General features: G+C 39.4%; 2 protein-coding genes across 5 annotated transcripts in view; one reads left to right on the top strand and one right to left on the bottom strand.

Moving 5' to 3' along the window:
* The window catches only part of KATNA1 (katanin catalytic subunit A1), a 34453-nt gene extending 28618 nt beyond the window's left edge, over nucleotides 1-5835 (top strand). For all 3 annotated transcript variants that reach the window (XM_027551803.1, XM_027551804.1, XM_027551805.1), the window contains exons 8-11: nucleotides 2268-2394; nucleotides 2911-3045; nucleotides 3604-3730; nucleotides 5473-5835. In XM_027551803.1, coding sequence (XP_027407604.1) covers nucleotides 2268-2394; nucleotides 2911-3045; nucleotides 3604-3730; nucleotides 5473-5671 — 588 coding nt within the window. In that variant the 3' untranslated portion in view covers nucleotides 5672-5835. The remainder of the gene's footprint in view (nucleotides 1-2267; nucleotides 2395-2910; nucleotides 3046-3603; nucleotides 3731-5472) is intronic.
* GINM1 (glycoprotein integral membrane 1) lies at nucleotides 4062-22492 on the bottom strand. 2 transcript variants are annotated; one of them, XM_027551807.1, is made up of 8 exons: nucleotides 22304-22492; nucleotides 17693-17749; nucleotides 17429-17525; nucleotides 12355-12506; nucleotides 11667-11823; nucleotides 11005-11135; nucleotides 9207-9370; nucleotides 4062-4664 (listed from the first exon to the last, which is right to left on the bottom strand). In XM_027551807.1, exons 1-8 carry the CDS (start codon nucleotides 22421-22423, stop codon nucleotides 4562-4564), a joined length of 981 nt encoding a protein of 326 aa, XP_027407608.1. In that variant the 5' UTR covers nucleotides 22424-22492; the 3' UTR covers nucleotides 4062-4561. The 2 variants fall into 2 exon arrangements, with proteins under 2 accessions (XP_027407608.1, XP_027407607.1); XM_027551806.1 differs by lacking the exon at nucleotides 4062-4664 and adding an exon at nucleotides 7447-8197.
* Nucleotides 22493-23471: the final 979 nt, after the last annotated feature.

Below are 23471 nucleotides of genomic sequence, written 5' to 3'. Positions count from 1 at the left end.
TAGGTTGGTCATAACTTTCCTTCCAAGGAGTAAGCGTCTTTTAATTTCATGGCTGCAGTCACCATCTGCAGTGACTTTGGAGCCCAGAAAAATAAAGTCTGACACTGTTTCCACTGTTTCCCCATCTATTTCCCATGAAGTGATGGGACCAGATGCCATGATCTTCATTTTCTGAATGTTGAGCTTTAAGCCAACTTTTTCACTCTCGTCTTTCACCTTCATCAAGAGGCTCTTTAGTTCCTCTTCTCTTTCTGCCATAAGGGTGGTGTCATCTGCATATCTGAGGTTATTGATATTTCTCCCGGCAATCTTGATTCCAGCTTGTGCTCCTTCCAGCCCAGCGTTTCTCATGATGTACTCTGCATAGAAGTTAAATAAGCAGGGTGACAATATACAGCCTTGACGTACTCCTTTTCCTATTTGGAACCAGTCTGTTGTTCCATGTCCAGATCTAACTGTTGCTTCCTTACCTGCATACAGGTTTCTCAAATGGCAGGTCAGGTGGTCTGGTATTTGGAGCGAATAGATGACTGAAAATTCAAGTTTTTAACTAGGAAAGAAACTGAGATTTTAATATTAGGATTTTCCAAGTGAACAAACTAAAAGTAAATCTGTACTTTGGAGGCATTATCTTTCAGCACAGTGCCTGTTCAAGGGTACTGTATTGTAACCTCATGGTCAGAAGAGTTGATGGACCCAGTACAATTGCATGGTCAGGTCTGTTGTGTTCATTTGCCATTGTGGACTTCTGTTTTTAAAATGCTGTTTGTTCACTTAACGCTCTGTTTTGAGAAATCCTTGCCATCATTTAGTTTCAAGCTTTCTTGTGTGGTGATTCTGTAAGTGTGGATATTTCATTTAAAAAATGATTAACAGTAAATATTAGTTACTATAATAATATGCTTCTTATCAACTATACTCCAATAAAAAAATAAAGTCTACTAAAAACAAAAAAAACCCACAAAAATAAATAGATAAAATGCTGCTTCTGTCTCCTTTAAGAAAAGGGTGATACTACTGAATCTTATACAGCTGTTTATTAGGTTAATACTTGACCAGTGGATCAATCTCCCCTGTCCTTTGATTTGAGGAAAAAGAAATGCATTTAAGGTACAAAAATAAACTTGGGGGATATTATTCAGCCATTAAAGAGAATGAAGTACCGTACATGCTATAACACAAATAAACACTGAAAACATGCTGAGTGGAAGAAGGCAGACACAAAGGCCGCATGTTGTATGATCCCATTAATTTGAAGTGTTCAGAAGAGGCAGATGCACAGGGACAGAAAATAGATCAGTGGTCACCAGGGGCTGGGGAAGAGCAGTGGGGGTTATTGGGCGGGGGAGGCACTGAAATGTTCTGGAATTGACAGTGATGATGGTTGCATAATAGTATTAATATGCTGATTACTGAATTGTGTACTTTAAAATGGTTTAAATGATGAATTTTTTGTTATATGAATTTTATCTTAGAAAAAAAAAGGCCATTTTTATTGACTCTTCTAATTGACCCTTGGAGAATGTGAAGATTAATCTGCATGTAACTTATAGTTAGCTCTCTGTATCCACAATTCCTCTACACCCTCAGATTCAACCAGCCTAGGTAGTAATATAGTATTTACTACTGAAAAATATCTACATGTAAGTAGACCCATGCAGTTCATACCTGAATTGTTCAGGGGTCAGCTGTACTTGTATTAGTCAAATGAAAAATGGCAATTTAGTTAGAATTCCTTAGAATTTATATTTATAAAAATTTAAATTTAAATATATTTATACATTATATATATAATACTGTATATATATTTACATTAAAATAAATTTATATATAAACAAAATATTAAAATTTAAATATTTTTTAAATATTTTTAAAAATCTATGTGATATTATTAATATAGAAGGTAGTGGTTCTCTTTAACAAAATTTTTCTTCAATTTTAGAACACTTGTCAGTATCTATAAATGTCTTCCCACTATTGTTATCCGTATCATTGTAATGTACAGGATAATCCTGTATTTATATGACATATATAGCCAATTAGAGTATTGAATAGTATAGAAATTGCCATATAATATTTAAGTATACAATAAGTCTGTATTAGAAGCTGTATTTTAGCTCTTCCAATTCTCTCCTCTCTCCTCAGTATTAGGACAAGAGGGAGAGATGCACAGTGTGGGAGGCTCCTCCACTCTTTTTTAAGCGCTTAACTGTAGATTACTTTTAAATGGAATTAAAAACCTGGTGTTGCCTGGTTTCTTCCTGCAGGCTCGATTTTACTCTCCAGCTACTATATTTATTGATGAGATAGACTCCATTTGCAGCCGCAGAGGGACTTCTGAAGAGCACGAGGCAAGCAGAAGGGTGAAGGCCGAGCTGCTGGTTCAGATGGATGGTATGCGTGTGTACAAGCATGATAAGCTCCACGCACAGTGCTGACCCCCAGCTCCAGTGGCCAGGGGCTGGTGAGGAGGCCCTGGAGATCGACAGCAGTGAACTGGGCATGCTGACAGTGGGGACACGCCGGAAATAACGGCCGTTCTTCACTGAGCACCTTTTGTCACACACGCTGACCTCATTCTTAGCCACGAAACTGAAACAAATGCAGATAAATTGGCCTTAGAGGGGGATATGTATGGTTTTGAAGAATTTTTTAAATTATTACATTGTTTTGCTGAACTAGTCTTTTTATTAAATCTGTTTTTGAGTCATATTCTCTGCATGCTGCAAAAACTCATTTTTCTTGAACTGCAAACTCACACATGTAACCAGTTTGCTTTGTAAGTCTTAAGGAGGCTTGATGATTACATTGCTTTTAACGTTGTGCTAAATATTTGAGGATCTTTAAGTATTTGAGCTTTGCTTTGCTTTGCTTTTTTTTTTTTTTACTATGTTCTTACCCTTCCTCAAGGTGTTGGAGGTGCTTCTGAAAATGATGACCCTTCCAAAATGGTTATGGTTCTGGCAGCTACTAATTTTCCCTGGGATATTGATGAGGCTTTAAGACGACGTCTTGAGAAAAGAATCTATATTCCATTACCATCAGGTATCTTCATTTGAGTCAGGAAGCTCATGTTAACTTTTATTTTTTTAATATTTTTTTATTTTATTTATTTACTCAGCTGAACCAGGTCTTAGTTGCAGCATGCGAACTGTTAGTTGCAGTCATGTGGGATCTAGTTTCCTGACCAGGATTTGAACCCAGGCTGCTTGAATTGGGAGCGAGAGTCTTAGCCACTGGACCACCAGGAAAGTCCCTCATGCTGACTCTTCAGTAGTTTTGCTAAATTTTGAAGTTTGGTATTACTTTAAAAGACAAACCAGTTCAATTAAAAACATAAAAACTAAAAAAATTTCAATTAAAAAAAGTTTTTTCAATTAAAAATTTAAATTTAAAAAGAAACTAAATTCAGTGAGGAATAGCTGTTAAATTTTTTAAGCAAATGAGCTCTAAGAATTGAAAAACAAAAAGTAGACTGGAGAAAAATAGAACATTGTTTATGTTGATATTTATGTTTATATTGATTTATATTTCTGTATATGTTTATATATTTTTATATGTTATGTTTATATATATTCATTTATATTTTGTTTTTCCCAATAGCAAAAGGCAGGGAGGAACTGTTACGAATAAGTCTCCGTGAGCTGGAATTGGCTGATGACGTTGACCTTGCGAGTATAGCAGAAAACATGGAGGGTTATTCAGGTGCGGACATTACCAACGTGTGCAGGTATGAATTATTTTCAAAGTATAGGTTTTTGTTTCTGGTTCTGGTTTTGTTTTTAGGAAGCATAGATTTTTGTCAGTGTAAACTTCTGTTATGAAGTTTTAATGCTAAATTTAGATGAATAAAGACCCACATTATATAACCTAGTCAGAGACACACGTTTTGGCATTAAGCTAGTGTTAGCTGGTGCTAGTTATCTTGTTTGGTTATCTTGTATGTCACTGAAGACTGTGGTTCATTTAAAAGCTACACGTTCAAGAAGGTAGTGTTAAAACAACTGATATAAAATAGATAACCAGTAATTGTCTTGGATTAGAAAAAAAAGTTTTAGGTTTTAACACTTTTTATTTGCATACTTTAAAAAGTGTACATTCTAGTAATTAAAATCATTTGAACAAAAGAAAATGTTATACTGGTTACACTGCATTTTAACAGCCCATGGGACACCTTGGACCAGTTGCTTTTTACTCTAGATTTCACTGCCACCCCTCCCAGCTTCCTCCTTCACCAGCATGTAAACTGGTTTTCTTCCCCACTGGCCAGACAGGCAGATGGGAGAGGCAGGAATGGCCTTCAGCCCTCCTGTAAGTAGTTCTCCTTTCTTTGACATGAAAAGGGCAGCACAGTCATTTAAATTTGATCCACACTCTGCATCTTACAAAATTAAAACAGCTAAAAGTAAAATAAGAAGGCAGAGCTTGTGGAATGTATGGTGCTTATTGGCGGCACACACCTTATTAAAACTTGCCTGCTTACTTCTGTTGTCATTTCTTTTGAAAGCAGTGGATTTTCCTCTTCCATTTATTTCTGTCTTCAATTTTGACTTACCAAATTTTATAATCTCAGCCATATCAGGTATGTCAGATATGGTCGCAGAGGAAGCAGAGCGAGGCATGACTGAGCAGAGTCCAGTCTGCACGGTGACTGCTGCAAGTGCCTGGGTTAGAAAAATTAACATTGGTGCATTCATTCAGTATATTGTTCCATAGGAGACATAGTCCAGTATAGATTGATTTGGCACATCAGAGGGGAGTACAGTCTCATTTTCAGTGAAGTGTCATAAATGTGATAGGAGTATCAGTAATAAGAAAAGATGGTCTCTACTTCAAAACGTTATTGAAGTAGCTTTGGACCTAATCTTAGTATTAGCTTGGACATTATTAGGAAGGTACTTGACTGCACTGGTTTACTCACCTCCAAAGTAAACATTCTATGCAGGGCTGATGTGAGGATTAGCAATAATGTGTGTATGAAACCCTTTGTAGCTGTCGCTTTGCACATGTGGTGGCTGCTGTTAAGGATCAAACTGGGTGAAAGCAAGGAGGTAGTTGAATCTGAAGTTTCTCCTTAAAAAAAAAATAGCACTAATACAGAGGAGGGGAAAGGAGAGACCACTTGACTGTTTAGTTTTTCTTACACATGCAGTAGAAAATATTTAATTTTCCAGCCAACAAGTTCTCTCCTGTCCCTGTGATGCTTATTCTTTATGGTACACCTTTAATTAAATTCAGTTGCCCTCATGTTATATCCTTCTACTACTTCTTGGGCTTTTTGCTCAGATTTAACTGCTAACAAAACAGCTCAAAAACAGGCCTAATTGTCCAATACTAGATTCTGTGCAGTACTATTATGTATATATAATAATTACAGAATAACACATGCACTGAAAAAAATCTTCTGTTCACAGTTTTGTATTTGCCTAGCACATCATTTTATGGTTTTTGTCTTTTTAATTTAAAACCTAGGGATGCATCCTTGATGGCAATGAGAAGGCGTATTGAAGGTTTGACCCCGGAAGAAATCAGAAATCTTTCAAGAGAAGAAATGCATATGCCTACAACTATGGAGGATTTTGAAATGGCTTTAAAAAAGGTTTCAAAGTCAGTATCTGCTGCAGACATTGAAAGATATGAGAAATGGATATTTGAGTTTGGATCATGCTAAATTCTCACATGTAAACTGTGAGCAACCTTGCATTAAGTGTTTGAATAATTAAATGTAGTATTTCATTGCACCAAGCGCTATATTTTTTTAAACTTTCGTTATGGTAAGAGTGAAAAAAAAAGTATGATTCTGAATAAAGGCAATTTTTTCAAGTTACAAGCAAACTTGTTTTACTTTCGCATTACTCTGTTTCTCTTTCACTGACAAGTGTACCAAAAGTGCTGTTACTTAGCTTGCAAAACTGTCTGTATGCGCACGTGCGAGTGTATCCTCTTCCCCTGCCTGTGGCTGCTGTTGCTTCTGAAGAATAAGACTGGCTCTAGCTCTGTAGGTGCCAGGGGATAACTCAAAGTCCCTGAACATTTTTACACAAGTAGCCGGGCGGACCACACCCAGTGTACTTTCCTTCCTGCCTGGTGTTATGGCCAGTTTACCTCCTCATTCTGAGAGAGCTTTAAAGGCCCCTTCATTTTACTGTGCAATTTAAAAGGAAAAAAAAAAAAATATATATATATATATATATATATATATATACACACACATCTGTACAGTCTTGCCTGCCTGACTGTATTCTGCCCACATGTAAAAGGCTGCACTGTAGGCAAGAAGCTACCTTTATGTTTGTGCTGCTCACTGTACTCTTAAAAGTCACTAACCCATTACTCATGGATGCAAAGTATAAATAAAATAATAATTAACAGTACAAATATAAATGAAATAAAGAGTAATGGTATAAAACTTTAGGTAAGATTTCTATTTATAATTTCTTGTAAAGTAATACTTTCCGTATCACCCCAACCATAGAAAACAGAGCCTCAGGAAGCCCGCATGATTTGCCACGGTCTCAAGTATCACGGGTAAGGAGAGAAGGCAGGCTGGGAACTGCTGACCGCAGCGCCTGTGCCCTCCGGTGAAAGCCTCCTACGTTGTTCTCCTCACAAGAGGCTACAAGCTTATGCTTAAAGGATGAAATAAGACCCTGTCATTGTTGAAAGTTAGAACTGGTGATTTCTAGCAACTTAGTGAAGAAGGATATAAAAAAATAAACTGTTAATTGCTGGGTGACTTTAGGATCAAATTGTAAACTATATTATTTGTCTAGAAGATGGACATAGTACATTACACAGGGCTGTTATTCCTTATTAAAAACAGCTAGGCAAAATGAATGACTCCTTTACTAACTATCATTCTTCCACTACACGTACCTATTTATAGCCAAAATTGAAGGTGGTTTTAAAATCGAGTCATTTCCTTCTAAAGTGTTTTAAATGATGCTTGCTAAATCACTTCAGTCATGGCCCAACTCTTTGCAACCCTATGGACTGTAGCCTGCCAGGCTCCTCTGTCCCTGGAATTCTCCAAGCAGGAATACTGGAGTGGGTTGCCATTCCCTTCTCCATCTTTCCAACCCAGGGATCGAACCCGTGTTTCCTGCGGCTCCTGCATTGCAGGTGGATCCTATACCACTGAGCCACTGAATAAGCCATTTAAATGATGGGTTACAATTATAAAAAAACTTAAAAAAAAGAATTTTAATAGAACAGAAAGTAAAACATGGAGTAAAGGTAAGAACTATATATCCTAGATCATATTGTAAAATATACGTCAATATGGGTGATGGTTAAAAAAAGACCAAACATTATTGTAGGGGAAACAGGACTATACTTAGAACCACAAGAGCAAAGCACAGTCTAATTTGGCAACATTGGTGGACTTACTAACTGATGTGACCCTTGGTTTCAGCCAGTGTTATGAAAGGAGCTCTTAGAAGTAACTCACATGGGCAAAGATTTTATTGCAAAAACATTGTACTTTTATCTTCAAAAAAAAAAGTTTATTTTTAGAGTGAGAACATGTCACTATTTTAAAATCCTGGTTCATTCAAGGTAAGTAGTCTTGGTACAGGATACAATCAAATCATGATATACACACTTCAGTGATTTTTATACTGAGTCACATACTTAATATTAAGGCACATTTTACTGAATAAAAAAATAAGTGTTAAGTTCTTGAGCTTTTAAATTAGAATTTCATAAAGTGCTTTTCAAAAGTCTTATATATTATAGTAATTAAGTGTATATAATTTCCTTAACAAAGGCACTTTGAAAAGGATTGGCACGTTGGCATTTTGTCTTGCCCTTTTTTTTTCTTTTTGGTAGTTTCAAAGTTTATTCACATGTCTTCTGTTCCATTGCATTTAAATTTTTTTTTAATTCACCACCAGAACAGGCAGCCTTATTATAGAATAAGGTGAACTTTAACTGTCACTTTAAAGATCAAGTTTTAGACAGCTTTAGGAGTTTAGCAATTTCTCTAGTGTACAAACCGATTCTTAATGGCTTAAAGAAAATTATATTTAAGTGGCAAATTTGAACCATTAGGCTAAGTCAGAGTCCATGATTTGAGATGGTTGTCTAAACACACGTTTTATCTCCAGGGTTTTCTGCTGTTTTCTCAGGTCCATCTGGATATAAGTTGACAGCTGTGAGAGGTATAACATTGACTTTATCCAACTGCAGAATTCCTCTGAAATATAAAAATTAAAACTAAAGTAAGACAGGGCTACTTTGAGGTTATAATGAAATGTATACCTGGGATTAGGTATTTTTGCTTGATTTTATTTATGATGGTTAGTTCACTTTAACCAAACTAATTGGTTTGGAGGAGTAAGAGGAAGATCCTTAGCTGGTACTGTAGGAGATGACAGGGTAAATTATAGATCTCCATGGCATACATAGTCCTAGATTTCACAAAGTGGGCAAGAGGACTAGGCCCAAGTAGCTTTCTAATTAGTACTCCACTAGCATGCAACCATGGATCTTTAAACAGCATTTCTCCTGTTACTCAGCTCAGTTGGTAAAGAATCCGCCTGCAAAATTCTCTGGAGAAGGAATAGGCTACCCACTCCAGTATTCTTGGGCTTCCCTTGTGGCTCAGCTGGTAAAGAATTCACCTGCAATGCAGGAGACCTGGGTTTGATCCCTGGGTTGGGAAGATCCCCTAGCGAAGGGAAAGGCTACCCACTGCAGTATTCTGGCCAGGAGAATTCTATAGTCCATGGGATCCCAAAGAGTTGGACAGGACTGAGCGACCTTCACTTTTACTTTCTTTCACTTTCTCCTGTTACTAAAATACCTTGCTGGTCTTCAAAAATTTACTGCATTTTAAATTGATACTTTGCAGTTGAAAATACATAGTGAAGCCCTCTTGTTTCATTTCTTTCTTATTATACACAATGCATTTTCCATTACAGACACTTGTTCCCTTTCTCTCCAATACACTAAGGTCTTACAGAGCAGAGTTTGTCCTAGCCACGTGTGAATTCCTAAGACAAGTGTCTTGACCATATAAGTAGCCAATAAAAGTCTTTTAATTTTGCTAAAGCTGAAAGATGGGCTAGAAAAAAAGAGATATATTATTTTTCCCCCCACTTGTCTTACTCTTCCTAATTTTTCTATTTTCTACGCTATAGTAAATACAACTACTTTTTAATCATTAAGAATACTAAAGTTGATCAAAAATGAGAAATACTTACTTGTATTCACAAACTGGGAAAAGCACCTTTAAGATGGTTATTACTATAACTGCTCCTATAATTCCAACCACCATGACATTCAAAAACATAAAGAATATCGGGAAGATACTGCTCCAGAACCTGCATAGATCTTTTCTGAACTTTTCCATCCACTGACACATCACCTAAAGAAAAAAGTTTTTATTAGATACGCAAGTTTCATTTGAGCTCAAGAAACTCTAGTTTTAGGTGATGGTAACACTCATACATCTTGACTGTAAGGTGGTAACATGTCAAAACTTATCGAACTGTACATTTTAAATGGGTACATCTTATTTTTTTAATGTACCTCAAAGTTATTCACAATTTAAAAAATTATTTTCTAGCAAAAGGGGCATAAGTGTTTGTTACATGTTACTATCCTTTACAATTTATACGTGTTGTCTAACTATAAAGGCTTCCCAGGTGGCACTAGTGGTAAAGGATCCACCTGCCAGTGCAGGAGATGTAAGAGACATGGGTTTGATCCCTAAGTCAGGAAGATCCCCTGTAGAGGAAATGGCAACCCACTCCACTATTCTTGCCGGACTGGCGGGCTACAGTCCCTGGGGTCCCAAAGAGTCAGACATGACTAAGTATCAGCATGCATGACAAGAAGGCTAGTCCACTTACGCAGAATGGACCTGTCAACTATGTGTTTCCAGTATTTGGAAGACAACAGAAGGAAAGAGTGACAGACATATTCGTAGCTTTTGGAACCCTATAGGGAGTTCAGTTCATTTGGTCAGTCGTGTCTGACTCTTTACGACCCCATGGACTGCAGCACGCCAGGCTTCCCTGTCCATCAACAACTCGTGGAGCTTGCTCAAACTCATGTCCATAAAGTCGGTGATGCCCATTGGTGATGGGGAGTTCACTGCGTACTTCAACAGTGATAGAAGAAACTTGGGCAAGGACTGAAGAGTCTGTTCTTCCTTGCTCTGAGAGAGATGGAGTAAGATTAGTAAGGGCACCAGAGTTCAGGCATTCAAAAAGTGACAGAGGTTTCTCCAGTAACCCAAAGCAAGCAATCCTAACCTAACCTTCAGCGAGAACCTCTTCAAAGAATCATCTCTGGAATCTTTTGTTACTAAACACAGATCCTGCTCATTTAAATGTAAATTATTTTGAGTAAGGGGCCTAGCTAATAAAGAGATTTCACCATACCCTCTGAACCCTGTCTCCCCGGTCAGCAGTATACTATTATTATCATATGTGAGTACTTAACAGGTGCCAATGTATATTTACATTTGCACCCATCATATTTAAACGCTTACAACAACCTCATAGAAAAGGCATCACTTTATGGACTTTGCTGTACACGTAAAGAAAAAGGTTAGAGAGGCTAGGAACTTGTCCCAGCTGACACAGCTAGTCAGTGGCAGAACCAGGATTCAAACCTAAGCAGTCTGATTTCAGAAAGTACACACAACCAAGTGTGCTGAGTCACCGTACAAAGTCTTGAGGGGACTGTGCGTGTGTGTACATGTGTGCATGCATGAAGTCACAGAATAAACAGACCAATGGGGATATGAGAAAGACCCCCAAACAAACTGAAATCTAACGCCTTTACCATCATCATCTGACTACATTACTAAGAAGGAAAACAGGAATACCTAAAAATGTCACATTAAAACCGTGATGAGTTCATTATTAACAATGTCCCATGGATCCAATTCTCATGGTTTCCACCTCAGTTTAAACACTAGCACTTACTTTCTTTACCATAACCATAAATGCTTGTAACACATATAAAGATAATCCCATATACCTGATTTACCTTATATGAAGATGGAGGCTCAGCTCTGAGAGGAGTTTCAGGTAATTTGCCAGGCAGAGCTTCATTTACAGTGGTTTCCACATTCCTGATAAGATACTGGCTGGTGGTCTGCAATGAACTAACGCTTTCTCCTGAGAAGGAAGACCCAAGTTACCAAAATGCCAAGAACGTGCTGGTGACTCTCCCACTAGTTCTAGGATTTTACACCAGTAACATTTAAGATGGTGAGAACATCCACTTTTTTGATAGGAGAAAAAGAAACATTTGATTGTTTAGATTTAAATGCCAGAAAGGAACCTCAAATTAAGACAGTAAAAAAAAAAAAAAAATTAAGACAGTAAGAAGGGAGCTATAGCAGTTATGATTCTGTCACACAGAAAGTCAAATTTTTTAAGTTCTGTGTTTCAGTGGAAAAAATGATATTTCCTCTTCTAAATGAACTTAAGTGAATGAAATTCTTATTATGTATTTTTAGACGATTTCAGCAAAATGTCCCTCTGTCATCAGCACAGACCACATCTTACAAAATGGATACATAAAGCAATTCATGTTATAAAGCATTTTTAAAAGAAGCTTACTTCCAAACATATTAACTATGATGAAAAAGTTACCAATTAAAGAAATCATTTCCTTAATACTTTAAATAATGGTCTTTGAAGTACCTTTTTTGGAGAGGTTGGGAAGGGTGAATAGAATGTCACTGTCTCGGGAAATCGAGTAGAGCATGCTTTCTTCTAAAGGCAGGGTGTAGTTTGAACGTCTGACTATTCCCTGATTCTTAACTAAAATATCAATTTCAGTAACGTCCTTTTGTTGAGCCTATGAAAAAGTAGAAGCAATTCTCTTTATTTTGAATAGTGACACAACCTGGCAAGAGTCTAAAACTGAATTTTCTTCCCTGATTTCTGAAACTAACAAACTTGTGCTATTCACAGAATTCCTCTTTAAGACAATTAATTTGCAACTTTAATCACACACAGTGTGCTTTAGCGCTCACTATGAGAGGTTTCCTCTCAGTTTCGTTTCACTGACTTAAGAGAGACTTGGCCAGAAGAAATGGCAGCAGAGCTACGAACCAAATTCAATCTCTTCACTTACTTGCTCTATTTAATAATGATCATAATTTTAAGACATATAAACATGTATGAATATGATCTTTTTTCAAATTAAGATTTTAAATTCTAAACAGGTAAATGCTAAAACAAGTAAGACAATTCTAAATGATTAGATACAGGCAACATTAGTGTAGCTTCTTTCCTTATCAAGTCAGAAATAAATAACTGAATGTGTGCATAACACTGAACACAAATCTTTACAATTAATTCCCAGATGGCAAGCACACTATCTTACCTGTTTTCCATCTATCTCTACTACTTCTTCTTGAATGACAATCAGTTGCAAACTGGAACCAGATGTCATTGGCCACTCATGAACTAAAATCCTTACACTGACAATTCCAAAATACTCTTTTTCCTCCAAGTTTTCCAGATTTTCATTCTTCACTGTTCAAAAAAAATAGTGATAGCTTTGAACAAAAAATGCCACCAAATCAGTTACTGAATTTGATCATTTTGTTGACATTTACATGGAACAAGACAGGTGTACACCATTATCTTTGCCTTTATTTCTGACCTCACTGATGTTTCAGATCTATGGCAACAAAGACAACTTGACAAACCCCTACAATTCTTATACTCATTTAAAGGGAAAAATGCCTGATGACTTTCAGATTTTGTATGGAACTTCACACTTGCCACACCTTTCCTATTCTTTTACATAGATTAGCTACGAGGAACCAGTAAGGTGTAACTGTTTACACAACAGGGTTAATGGGGAGGGCGGGAATGGGGATGAGGGAGGGAAAGCCCCGTAATTACTCCCCACTTACAAAGGATGGAGTGGGATAGGCTACTGGCCCTGTTGTCCTGGCTGAGAAACCCCACCCCCATCCCAGCAGCAATGGAGGGTGGCAGTTGCAATTGGTTTATAAACCTGAGGAGTGCTATAGAAAAAGATACTAGAAACCAACAAACCTGCTGCAAAAGCAGCATTTTGTTTCTGTTCCTCCAATGTTATTGGCTAGGAATAATCCGCCAAAAAGGAACCCTGACGGATATCCTGCATGCAGGCCCAGCCGTTTAAGCCGACGCTGTGCCTTTACAGAGCTGTTCCCTTGATCCAGCATGCTCTCCGTTACTCACTCTCCTCCCTTAGGTTTTTAAATTTTATTATTTTTTGATGTGGACCATTTTCAAAGTCTTTATTGAATTTGTTACAATATTGCTTCTGTTTTGTGTTCTGGTTTTTTGGCTGTGAGGCATGTGGGATCTTAGCCCCACCTAGAGATTGAACCTGTACCCCCTTTATTGGAAGGTAAAGTCTTTAACGACTGGATCTCCAGAGAAGTCCCCTCCCATACATTTTTAATTAACACCTACTTAATAGTTCTAGATACCATATCCTTAAAATGCTGACTTCATGCCTTTTTATAAAAAAAATTTGAAGCACTAACAGTGTAGTTCTTAGTTTATAAACCTGTCTCAACCGGGCCGAGTTCCTTGCGAGGACGAATTAAGTTCTTATTCTATAGCCTATGTGAAGTAGTGATTCCACCCAGAATTATAAATACATAATTTAAAACAAATACCTGGTCTAGTGGTTCTAAACCCTAACTATATATCAGAATCAACTGGGAACAGCACAGATGCTAAAGCCTCACTCTAGTCTTAAAATTTCAGGGGGTACAGGCTAGCATTTATAATTTTTAAACAGGTACCTACATTTTTATTGAGAAACAAGTGGCCTAACCCCTGGTCTCAATCTAAGTTCACAAACCTGTTCCTCCTTGACTTCTCTGTTTCTGTTAATAAACCCCTCCGCCTTCTCCAAACTACCAAAGACAAGAATGACTAGGTTGCCTCCGACTTGTTCACTCTCATCCTCTATCCAGTCAGTTGTTCCCTTTGGACCATTCCAGATCCAAAGTACCTCTTCTGTGTGTCCTTTCCAGCTCCACCTACCTCCCCACCCAACACCTAGTTCATTAGCCTCTTACTCTTGAGGTATTTACCTAACTATTCTCCCCTTCTGTAATCCCTCCCTCTTCAACCATTCACAGGATGGTGCCGGATTAATCTCACCATCACATGGTTTTGATTACACAGTGTCCTTGTCAGTGCCTTCAGCGGCACCCTATGACCTCGCTGGTGGTTCTCTGCCTGGTCCTCCTCCTTCAGGCTCATTACGGTGCCCTCTCTCTCATCTGCCTAACCTCCCTCACATCCTCTGAGCTTCTATCTGGAAAGCTTCCCCTCTCTTGTGGTCCATTTCAATGTTTTCCTGTTTACCCAGCAGTCTCCCTCAGGGAAGGGTAGGCTGCTCGTCAACCTACTCGTATGCCCAAAGGCCAGTCACCAGAACAGAGACTCAAGAGATGAGAAAAGGCAGTCATGTCAATACATCAAAGCGTACTGATGCATATGACTCTTCCTCCAAATCTGTAATGGCTGCTACAGAATAAAACTAGTAACAACAAGAGCCCTCTATATTCTGACTTTTTGCACTGAGGGAGACGGCTTTCCAAAATGGCTCTCAATGACTCTTGCCCCTCCAGCCTTCCTGCCCCTTTGTAACTGCCTTCCATAAAGTGTGAGCTGGACCTAGACACTTGTTTCGAACAAAGAGAATACAGTGAACGTGCTGGAATGTCACGTGTGTGATTAGATTATACGGACTGTGACTGGTGTCTTGCTGGTGTGCTCTCCCTGACAGTCTCTCTTGTTCTGTGATAAAGCCAGCTGCTATGTTGTGAGATGCTCTACAGAGAGGCCCACGTGGCAAGAACATGAAGGAGGGACTCCAGCTAACATCCTGTGAGGAACAATTCACAAGGAAATGAACCCTGTCAAGAACCACGAGTGCTAGGAAGCAGACCTTTCCCAGCTGAGCCAGAGTCAGAGGACCCAGCTAAGCCAAGCTCACATTTATGACCTACAGGAACTAGGAGATAATAGTGTCACAGGCTACGACGTTTGGGTTAAACCGTTAAAACAGCAATATAACTAATACATCTACAAAGAAGAATTTTTTTAAGAATTAAGGATAGAAGACTCTTGCTGTAGTTGCATTTAATGTTTTAAAGATTCCTGTGAAATGATAAGACAGGCTTTTACTTCAGCTTTCAAGGAAATATACTCAATGCAACTGGGATGACTAGAAAGATGATTATAATAAATAAAGCAAGCAGACTGCACCCCACATCAAACTCCTAATACATACAACATCAGTGGAATGTTATTCAAGCCAGTAATGGCACTTCTTTTCCTTGCTATGATGGATTAACTTGCAGTACACCAACTCTCTCACTGAGAACTACAGAAAACATGTGAGACATGAACGCGCACATGGACACTGAAATCTGCACTGAAAAAATGCTGAGCAGAATTCTTTAGGTAGAGGGGAAATAACTCCAGAGGGGAACACAGATATTTAGGAAGGAATGAAAAGCAAAAGAAAGAGTAACTGTGAGGGTAAGCACAAAAGAACATCCGCCTACTGGAGAACACTAAGAACGACTTATGGTGCTCAGGGTTTAGGAATCCAAAGAGTTACAATTCATGAAAATAGCAACACAAAAGCAGCAAGGGGAGGAATTCCCGGGTGGTCTGGTGGTTAGGACCTGGGGCTTTCAATGCCATGGCCCAGATTCAATCCCTGGTCAGAGAACTAAGATCCCTCAAGGCACAAGGCTAAAAAAAAAAAAAAATTAAACTGAATTAAAAATTTTAAAAGCAGAAGAGAATAAATGGAGTTTAAGTGTTCTAAGATTCCTGCAGTGGTTGGGAAATGATAAAAGTACGAGTTTACTCATCTCAAGGGTAACCATTAAAACAGTAAAATAATATAAAAACCAACAAGATAGAGGGGGACAATGAAACAAAAAGTAAATAACCCAGAAGAGGAGAAAAGGAGAAAAAAGGAAAAAAAAGAAACAGAACAGATAAGACACAGATAGAAAACAAATAATTAATATAGACTATCTAAATCTAAACGTATCACTTATTACATTAATATAAGTAAATTAAAATTCCAATTAAAGACAGAATGATAGCCTGAATAAAAAAAAAAGAAAGAAACCACAAGTATATGCTGCTTATAAGACATTCACCTTAATTATAAGGACCCAGGAAGACTGAAAAAAAATGGAAACATACCACAAAACAATCCACCACCCTCCTCCACGCCCAGCCAAAAAACAGTGACTGGTAAAATAATATATTTAGATAAAGCTGATTTTAAGGCAAGAATATCACTAGAGATAAATAAGGACATATTATAATGACAAAAGAGTGGATTCACCAGAAGACATAACAGCTCTAAATCTGCATGGATTTAGTAATGCTGTATGGCAAAATATACAAAGCAAAAACTGACAAAACTCAAAGAACAGACAAGTGTTCGTGGTGCAGATTTTAACATACCATTCTCAGTAATTCACAGGGCAAACAAAAAAATCAGTACATCCATAAAAGACTGAACGTGATTAACAAATTTGACCTGACAGATACAGAACATCATATCCAACTAATTATATGATTAACTTTCTTTTCAGATACAAATGGAAAGCAACATTTATGAAAACTGACCATACGTTAAGCTATACAGCAAGTGTCTAAATTCAAAAGGTTAAAAGTATACAGCTACATCTCTGATGATAGAGATGGAATCAGTAAAAAAGAAAAAAAATCCCTCAGTGTTTGAAAATTAAGCAATATACTTCACAATGACTCCTAGGACAAGGAACTATCACAATAAATACCTGGAAAACATGAATGGAATGATAATAAAGACACAAAATGAATTAAATATAGGACACAAGTGCTCAGAGAAATATTTACTGCCTTAAATCTGTATATTAAAATAGGTAACAGGAATACTATACAAATTTCTCATATTCTTTATGTCATTCAAACAATGGGTATATTCCAATGTAACATGTTTGCTTGTCTTTAAACAACTCAAGGTTTTAAAAGGTTAAAAAGGAAAATGTAATACAGACATAAAGGTAGAAGAAGCAGAAAGACAATTCACTTTTCTCTTTGCTTTTTACAAATGTGAAGAGATTTTGCCTTGCTTCTAAATCCCTATTTACTACCTCGAGACACATTCTTACATTGTCATTAACCTACCAGACATGCCGTTCCGAGCAATATCAATGCCATGATAGAGAATATATGAAAATGCCAGAAATAACCAATATTAAGTAGGAAGAGAGTTTAAAATCCATTAGTGTTATCATATACTCTAGTAATGATGTATATTATTAATTTAAAATGGAAATAAATAACGTCAAAGAATTGTGTTTCACTAATTTAGTGTTATTAAAAACACAGAACAATTATGGAAATAATTTAGCAGTACTCACCTATCAAAGTCTGACAGCTTATTCGGGTTACACCACTATTTACAGGGAAGTCATTTACATATACCTGTCCACTCTCATAGGTTATGTTAAGAACAACCTTAAAATAAAGCAGCATATACATTAATTCCAATGGTTTACAAATGATGACAAACTCTTCATGTCAAAAATACTTTATCTAACTAAATGAGGTGTACAGATAAAAAAATAAAATAGTCTGCATGATATTTAGCTAAATGATATAATGAAAGCATAACAAAGACACACCTGTTCTTTAGACACCTCCCCATCCTCCAGGGTAGTTACATTAATTCTGATGCTGTCCTGTAAAATAAATACACAAATCAGGTAGGTATGCATTTGCTGAACTAAGAGTAACTCAGTTCATTCTCTTCTCCCTCAATTATACTTACTGTATGATCGCATATGACTACATTAAACGAACACTGTTAAAAAACTCATCAGGGAAAAAGAAAAAAACACACAATTCATCAGGTTCATTTTTACAGCTCTTTTGTGTGGTGGGGGGGGGAGGGGGCGTGGCTTTCAGGATCTTAGTTCCCCAACCAGGGATGGAACCCAGGACCCCAGCAGTGAAAACATTGAATCTTAACTGCTAGACCACCAGGGAATTCCCTTTACAGCCTTTTAAATGCCATTATTCACAATTTTTCATAATCTATACACTTATCCATTTAATATGAAATATATCATGTATCTGAGCATGTAATATGCAAATATAAAGTTTAAAAGAAAAGATAAACACTCATGTATCTCCTGCTGCTGCTGCTAAATTGCTTCAGTCGTGTCCGATTCTGTGTGACCCCAGAGACGGCAGCCCACCAGGTTCCCCTGTCCCTGGGATTCTCCAGGCAAGAACACTGGAGTGGGTTGCCATTTCCTTCTCCAATGCATGAAAGTGAAAAGTGAAAGTGAAGTCCCTCAGTCATGTCTGACTCTTAGCGACCCCATGGACTGCAGCCCACCAGGCTCTTCCATCCATGGGATTTTCCAAGCAAGAGTGCTGGAGTGGGGTGCCATTGCCTTCTCCCATGTATCTCCTACCCAGGAGCAAAACTAAAATGTCATTCATATCTTCTAAGTCCCCTGCATGATCCTTTCTGTCACATTTCCCACTGCCCCTCAGAAGGAATCCCTATCCTGTCTTCCATGTTAACATATCTTGCTTTCCTTTACAGTTTAACTCCCTGTGTTCTCTTTCTCTAAACAACCTATTGTTTAGTTTTATCTGTTCCTGAACTTTATAAGTGGAATGATATTGCATGTATTTTTCTGGACCTTCTTTAATTTAAAACAGTTATGTGGGCAGATGTAGACACTTTTTTTTTTAAACAGCATTGTGTAATATACCATCAATTTATTTATTTGTTCCATGAGCGTGGACATCAAATGTTTCCAACTTTATTGTTTCACGTACAAACTTGCTCTTATCCTTCTTAAAGGTGTCTTCTAATGCCCATGGACAAGGATTTGGGATGCACAGTTTCACTGCCTCTCATGGTATGCTCAAAGACAGTCTACTCAAATATTTAAGTTTATTCATGAGATGCTTACTACACAGAAGAAAGCACTATTTTAAGTATTCAGGGTCACAGGAACTATAATTTGTTATCTGTAAATGAAATTCTTTCCTAAGTGTATTCACAGACATTGTTATCCTAGAATAAAAAGAAGACTCCTCTTAATGCCTTTTGGCGGGGGGTGGGGTTCTTAATTTTCAAAGAGAAAAATTATTCATAAACATGAAACTAACCTACCAGTGTATTTCTTGGCACCATGAGCAACCCCAATACTTTATATATTTCTAACAAATGAGAGACTAAGACAGTGATTTTATGGGCTGAGTTTATTGATTCCTGGGACAACCTGATAAACAGGATACTAACATGTAAGTCCATACCATCTATTCAGGATGGCTTTGGTCCACTTCCCAACTCTCAGAGGAGCCCAGGAAGCTTTAGGACTAGTGATTCCTCAGCTCCAGTCCACTTTTCTCCTGGCCCATCCTTATGTAGAATTAAGTGTGGGTTAGAACAAGTGAACTCATCTCTTAGAACAAACTAACATTCAATAAACCATTAAGTTGCTGGCTGTATTGTTTTATGCCCAAATTTCCATCAAGAGTTCATTCTTTCCAAGCTAGACGATCTGTTTTAAAACTATAGAGTACTGTTCTTCTAACAGTCTGGAGATAAGCCTCCAGTGATGCTCTTCTGAGAAACCTTTTTATAGCTTCTGCCTTTCAGTAGAGAATATACCCTATATTGTGAGTAATTTACTGCACTTACATACATCACCTGCCCAGTAGAACTGGGCCCGTTGTCTTTGGAAAAGACAATGAACAGACACGAGCACACTGTATTTTCCAGAGGGCCAACTCCAAATACATTCTTTTGGATCCTCTTGAATGATTTCACATCAGGAGAAACTCTCATCCCTTCCTGCCTCCTAAACCAAAGTTCAGAGCCAGGTCATATTTCTTGTTCTTTCCAAGAGCCTCTGACAGAACTGGAAGTACAGGCTTGTCACCCAGGGCAGTGTACACTTAGAAAAGGGTGGCAGAACTAAAGTCTCCCCTACTCATTTTCAATTCTCCTCTGATTCCGTCACTCACAATTGCCCACCTGGGACAAAATGGCTTCCTAAGAACAAAAGTAATAGATACCTGGTTTAAAGTAAGTCTGAGGGAAATAAATGAAATAAATATTTACACATATAAGAAATAAATATTTACACATATAAGAAAAGAAGCGTCCTCTGGCTGCCTCCCTCTCCTTGGTGACCAAGTCATTTTAATAACAGAAGAATGAACTGTAAAAAAATTTTTATTACTTCACAATCTGTATAACCTCAACATCTGACAACTTACATATGTAAACAAAACAGAAAAATGCTTATAATCCAATAAACCTGAGTGACTGAAGACATACACAGAGAATTTTCCTGATTTCAACCAATTTTCTTACATTTAGGTCAGGCGGGATACGAAGCTAAACAAATGAAAACGTGTGTGATAAAGCAAGTATAGTAAAATACAAATGGTCGGCTGAGTTGGCATTATGTTGTGCATTATGTTATGAGTTGGCATATGGTATCCACTAACCAAATGTGACTATTTACATTTAATTAAAACTAAACAACATGTTAAAAGCTCAGTTCCTCAATCACACTGGCAACATTTCAAATAATAACCACAGTAGTCCAGTGGTTACCATGATGCCGAGAGTTCAAACACACCATTGCTACATAAAAGTCAACAGAAAAACTCCTATCAAATATGCACAACCACTCTAAAACTCTTTCAAACGTTCTGTATCTTTGAAAATTTTCACAATACAACTTTGAAAAATGTTTAGATTCAGAGGCCTCAGCTTCGCACATACACCTTCCAAGGAATGAGATTCTCCTCCTAGTTGCAGAGCATTCATTTAACCAACGAAATGAGTGTAGATCTGGACTTTCCAAAAGCAGACAGAAGTCATAAGGAGAACTGAAATGAACAGCTCACTAAGAACCCACAGTATGGTGTATTATCAGCCTGCAGTCTAAAGGCAAGCATGTAACAGGAATAGACTCAAAGGTCTTTGGGATTCATAAATAACTATGATAAATCTCTAAAATCTGGAAAAGGGATAACCAATTTCCTAATTCCAGGACTCTAGGAATTACTTCATTTTAATTTGGTCTCGATCTCATATTTTTGAACAGCTGCAACTGTGGTCCACTTCGTATATAAGTGGTTCTTAGAGCTTGGGACGGTGCGGCTTCTTGGAATGTCCCAAGAGAACTGAAACCAAGGTACGCTATTATTTTTGTAGCCAGGAAGGGTAACGCCGTAACTCTTAAAACAGTGAAGGTAAAACAGTGACATTTATGGTGTCAGTCACCCCTGACTGCTGGGTATTCATTCAGGTCTTGATTAGTAAGAAAAGGTGCACCTATGTCGTTTAATCGCATTGCCAAGTCTTCAGACTTTCCGCCTATCACACATTCAACGGCTGAGTGGCAAATACTGGTTAAGGGCAACGACAGTCCCCCCTACCCGAGCAAAAGCAGTAAGAACCAGTCAGTCACCCTTCAGTACAAGCACGCGGTGATGCGCAAACTTCAGCCCACCTCGGGGTCACCTGGATGGAGAGCTTGCTGGAACACTCTGCTGGGTCCTCACCCTGGAGCTTTTGATTGGAGCGTTTCTACCAGGTTCCCAGGGGATGCTGGCGCGCCTGGCCCCACCGCGCTCAGAGACAGGCTCCTCTAACACCGCCCGCTAAAGGCAGGCCGGCAGGGTCGGCGCTGGGTCTTCCGTCTCTCTGCCTCTGAGGCCCCCAGGCACCCGGCTTGCACGCACCCGGAGCCCCACGCGCCGGTGGCAGGCATTCCTTCCCGCCGCCCGCCGGAGCAGACAGGTGGCCTGGAAACGCCCTCGCTCTCTCCCGTTGAGCAACTTCCACGTTTCCCTAGCACATAAACACTGCCTCGCCCCAGAGCCCGGCTCTACCCCAAGAAGGCGCCATTACAAAAGGCTGTGATCGGTGACTTTCGACGGCAAACGCCCGTCAGGACGGCAACAGCCCAGACGACGGCAACAGCCGAGACTACCGCAACAAGCAGTTCCGCTGCGCCGGGCTTAACCACACGTTAAAGATTCCCTTTCACTCTCTCGCCTCCCTCGTCCCCGCCGCCCCCGTTTCCTTGGGTGCTTCTTCCCACCATTCCCAGCCCTTTGGGAGCCCTACCCCCAGTCCACGGCCTGCCCGCGGGGAGGTGGAAGGTGTCGATGCGGACGCTGCCGTCCCAAGTCCCCGGCCCGGGCTTCTCCCCGAGGATCCCGGCCGACTCGCGTCCGCCTAGCCCTACCTTCGGGGCTGGCGGCAGGAGCGGCGGCTCAAGGGTGCCGGTCGTCAGCCACCCGGTGGCTGGCAGGGCCGCGAAGAAGAGCAGCCGGAGAGCGAGGGGCGCCCGCGGAGCGCCCTCCATCTTGGACAGGCCGGGGGCGGGCGGCGGGCGTGGGCCTGCGGGCGGGAGGCCGAGGCCTAGCGGGCCTGAGGGGCGGGGCCTTTGGTGGGGCGGGGGCCTTTGTGGGGGCCGGGCGGGGCGGGGCGAGGGCGGGGCGGGACCCGGAAGTCTCCGAGAGCAGCTGCGGGTTTATAGTTCTAGGCCGCCGCACCACGTTCGGGGGCGGGGTCAAGTCATAGAAGGTCCGATTTCGTCATTAGATCGGCTCTCTGATTTGAGGAGAATTTCCTCACCTGAATGAGTGTAAACATTCTCGTTGCCTTTGTTTTTGATTTAGTACATACTGTTTGTGTACATCAATATGTCTCTATGTGTATATATTTACATATATCTACAAAGTGAAAATAATGGTAATGTATCAGAACACTGTTGAACGTATCATATTTGGATAATCAATCCTAAAGGAAATCAATCCTGAATATTCATTGGAAGGACTGATGTTGAAGCTGAAACTCCAATACTTTGACCACCTGATGCGAAGAACTGACTCATCAGAAAAGACCCTGATGCTGGGAAAGATTGAAGGCGGGAGGAGAAGGGGATGACAAAGGCTGAGATGGTTGGATGGCATCACCGACTGGATGGATGTGAGTTTGAGTAAGCTCTGGGAGTTGGTAATGGACAGGGAGGCCTGGCGTGCTGCAGTCCATGGGATCGCAAAGAGTCGGACACGACTGAGCGACTGAACTGAATATCACAGTTGGGTGATATCACCTAGCGTGCCCTGCTAGGTCGCTTCACTCCTGTCCGACTCTCTGCGACCCTATGGCCTATATGTAGCCCGCCAGGATCCTTCTTCCATGAGGGTTCTCCAAGCAAGAATACTGGAGTGGGTTCCCATGCCCTCCTCCAGGTGATCTTCTCAACTGAGGGATCCAACCCCTTTCTCTTCTGTCTCCGGCACTGGCAGGCGAGTTCTTCACCACTTGCGTCACCTGGGGAAGCCCTCATGTTTGGAGGAGGGGTTTATTACTTCTCACCTTAGTTTGCACTTGGGAATTGTCTGAGC

The sequence above is a fragment of the Bos indicus x Bos taurus genome, chromosome 9, assembly GCF_003369695.1.
Source record: "Bos indicus x Bos taurus breed Angus x Brahman F1 hybrid chromosome 9, Bos_hybrid_MaternalHap_v2.0, whole genome shotgun sequence".
NCBI classification, from domain to species: Eukaryota; Metazoa; Chordata; class Mammalia; order Artiodactyla; family Bovidae; genus Bos; species Bos indicus x Bos taurus.
The sequence above is the reverse complement of the archived record's forward strand: the minus strand, read 5'-3'. Positions and strand labels throughout refer to the sequence as shown.

Excerpts from the sequence above, each read along its gene's own strand:
- GINM1 (XM_027551806.1), bottom strand. The coding sequence starts at position 22,423 with ATGGAGGGCGCTCCGCGGGCGCCCCTCGCTCTCCGGCTGCTCTTCTTC. Across the intron at positions 17,750-22,303 it reads TCCTGCCGCCAGCCCCGAAG|GACAGCATCAGAATTAATGT; the intron begins GTAGGGCTAGGC and ends TTTATTTTACAG. Across the intron at positions 9,371-11,004 it reads AGCCTCCATCTTCATATAAG|GTGATGTGTCAGTGGATGGA; the intron begins GTAAATCAGGTA and ends TTTTTTCTTTAG.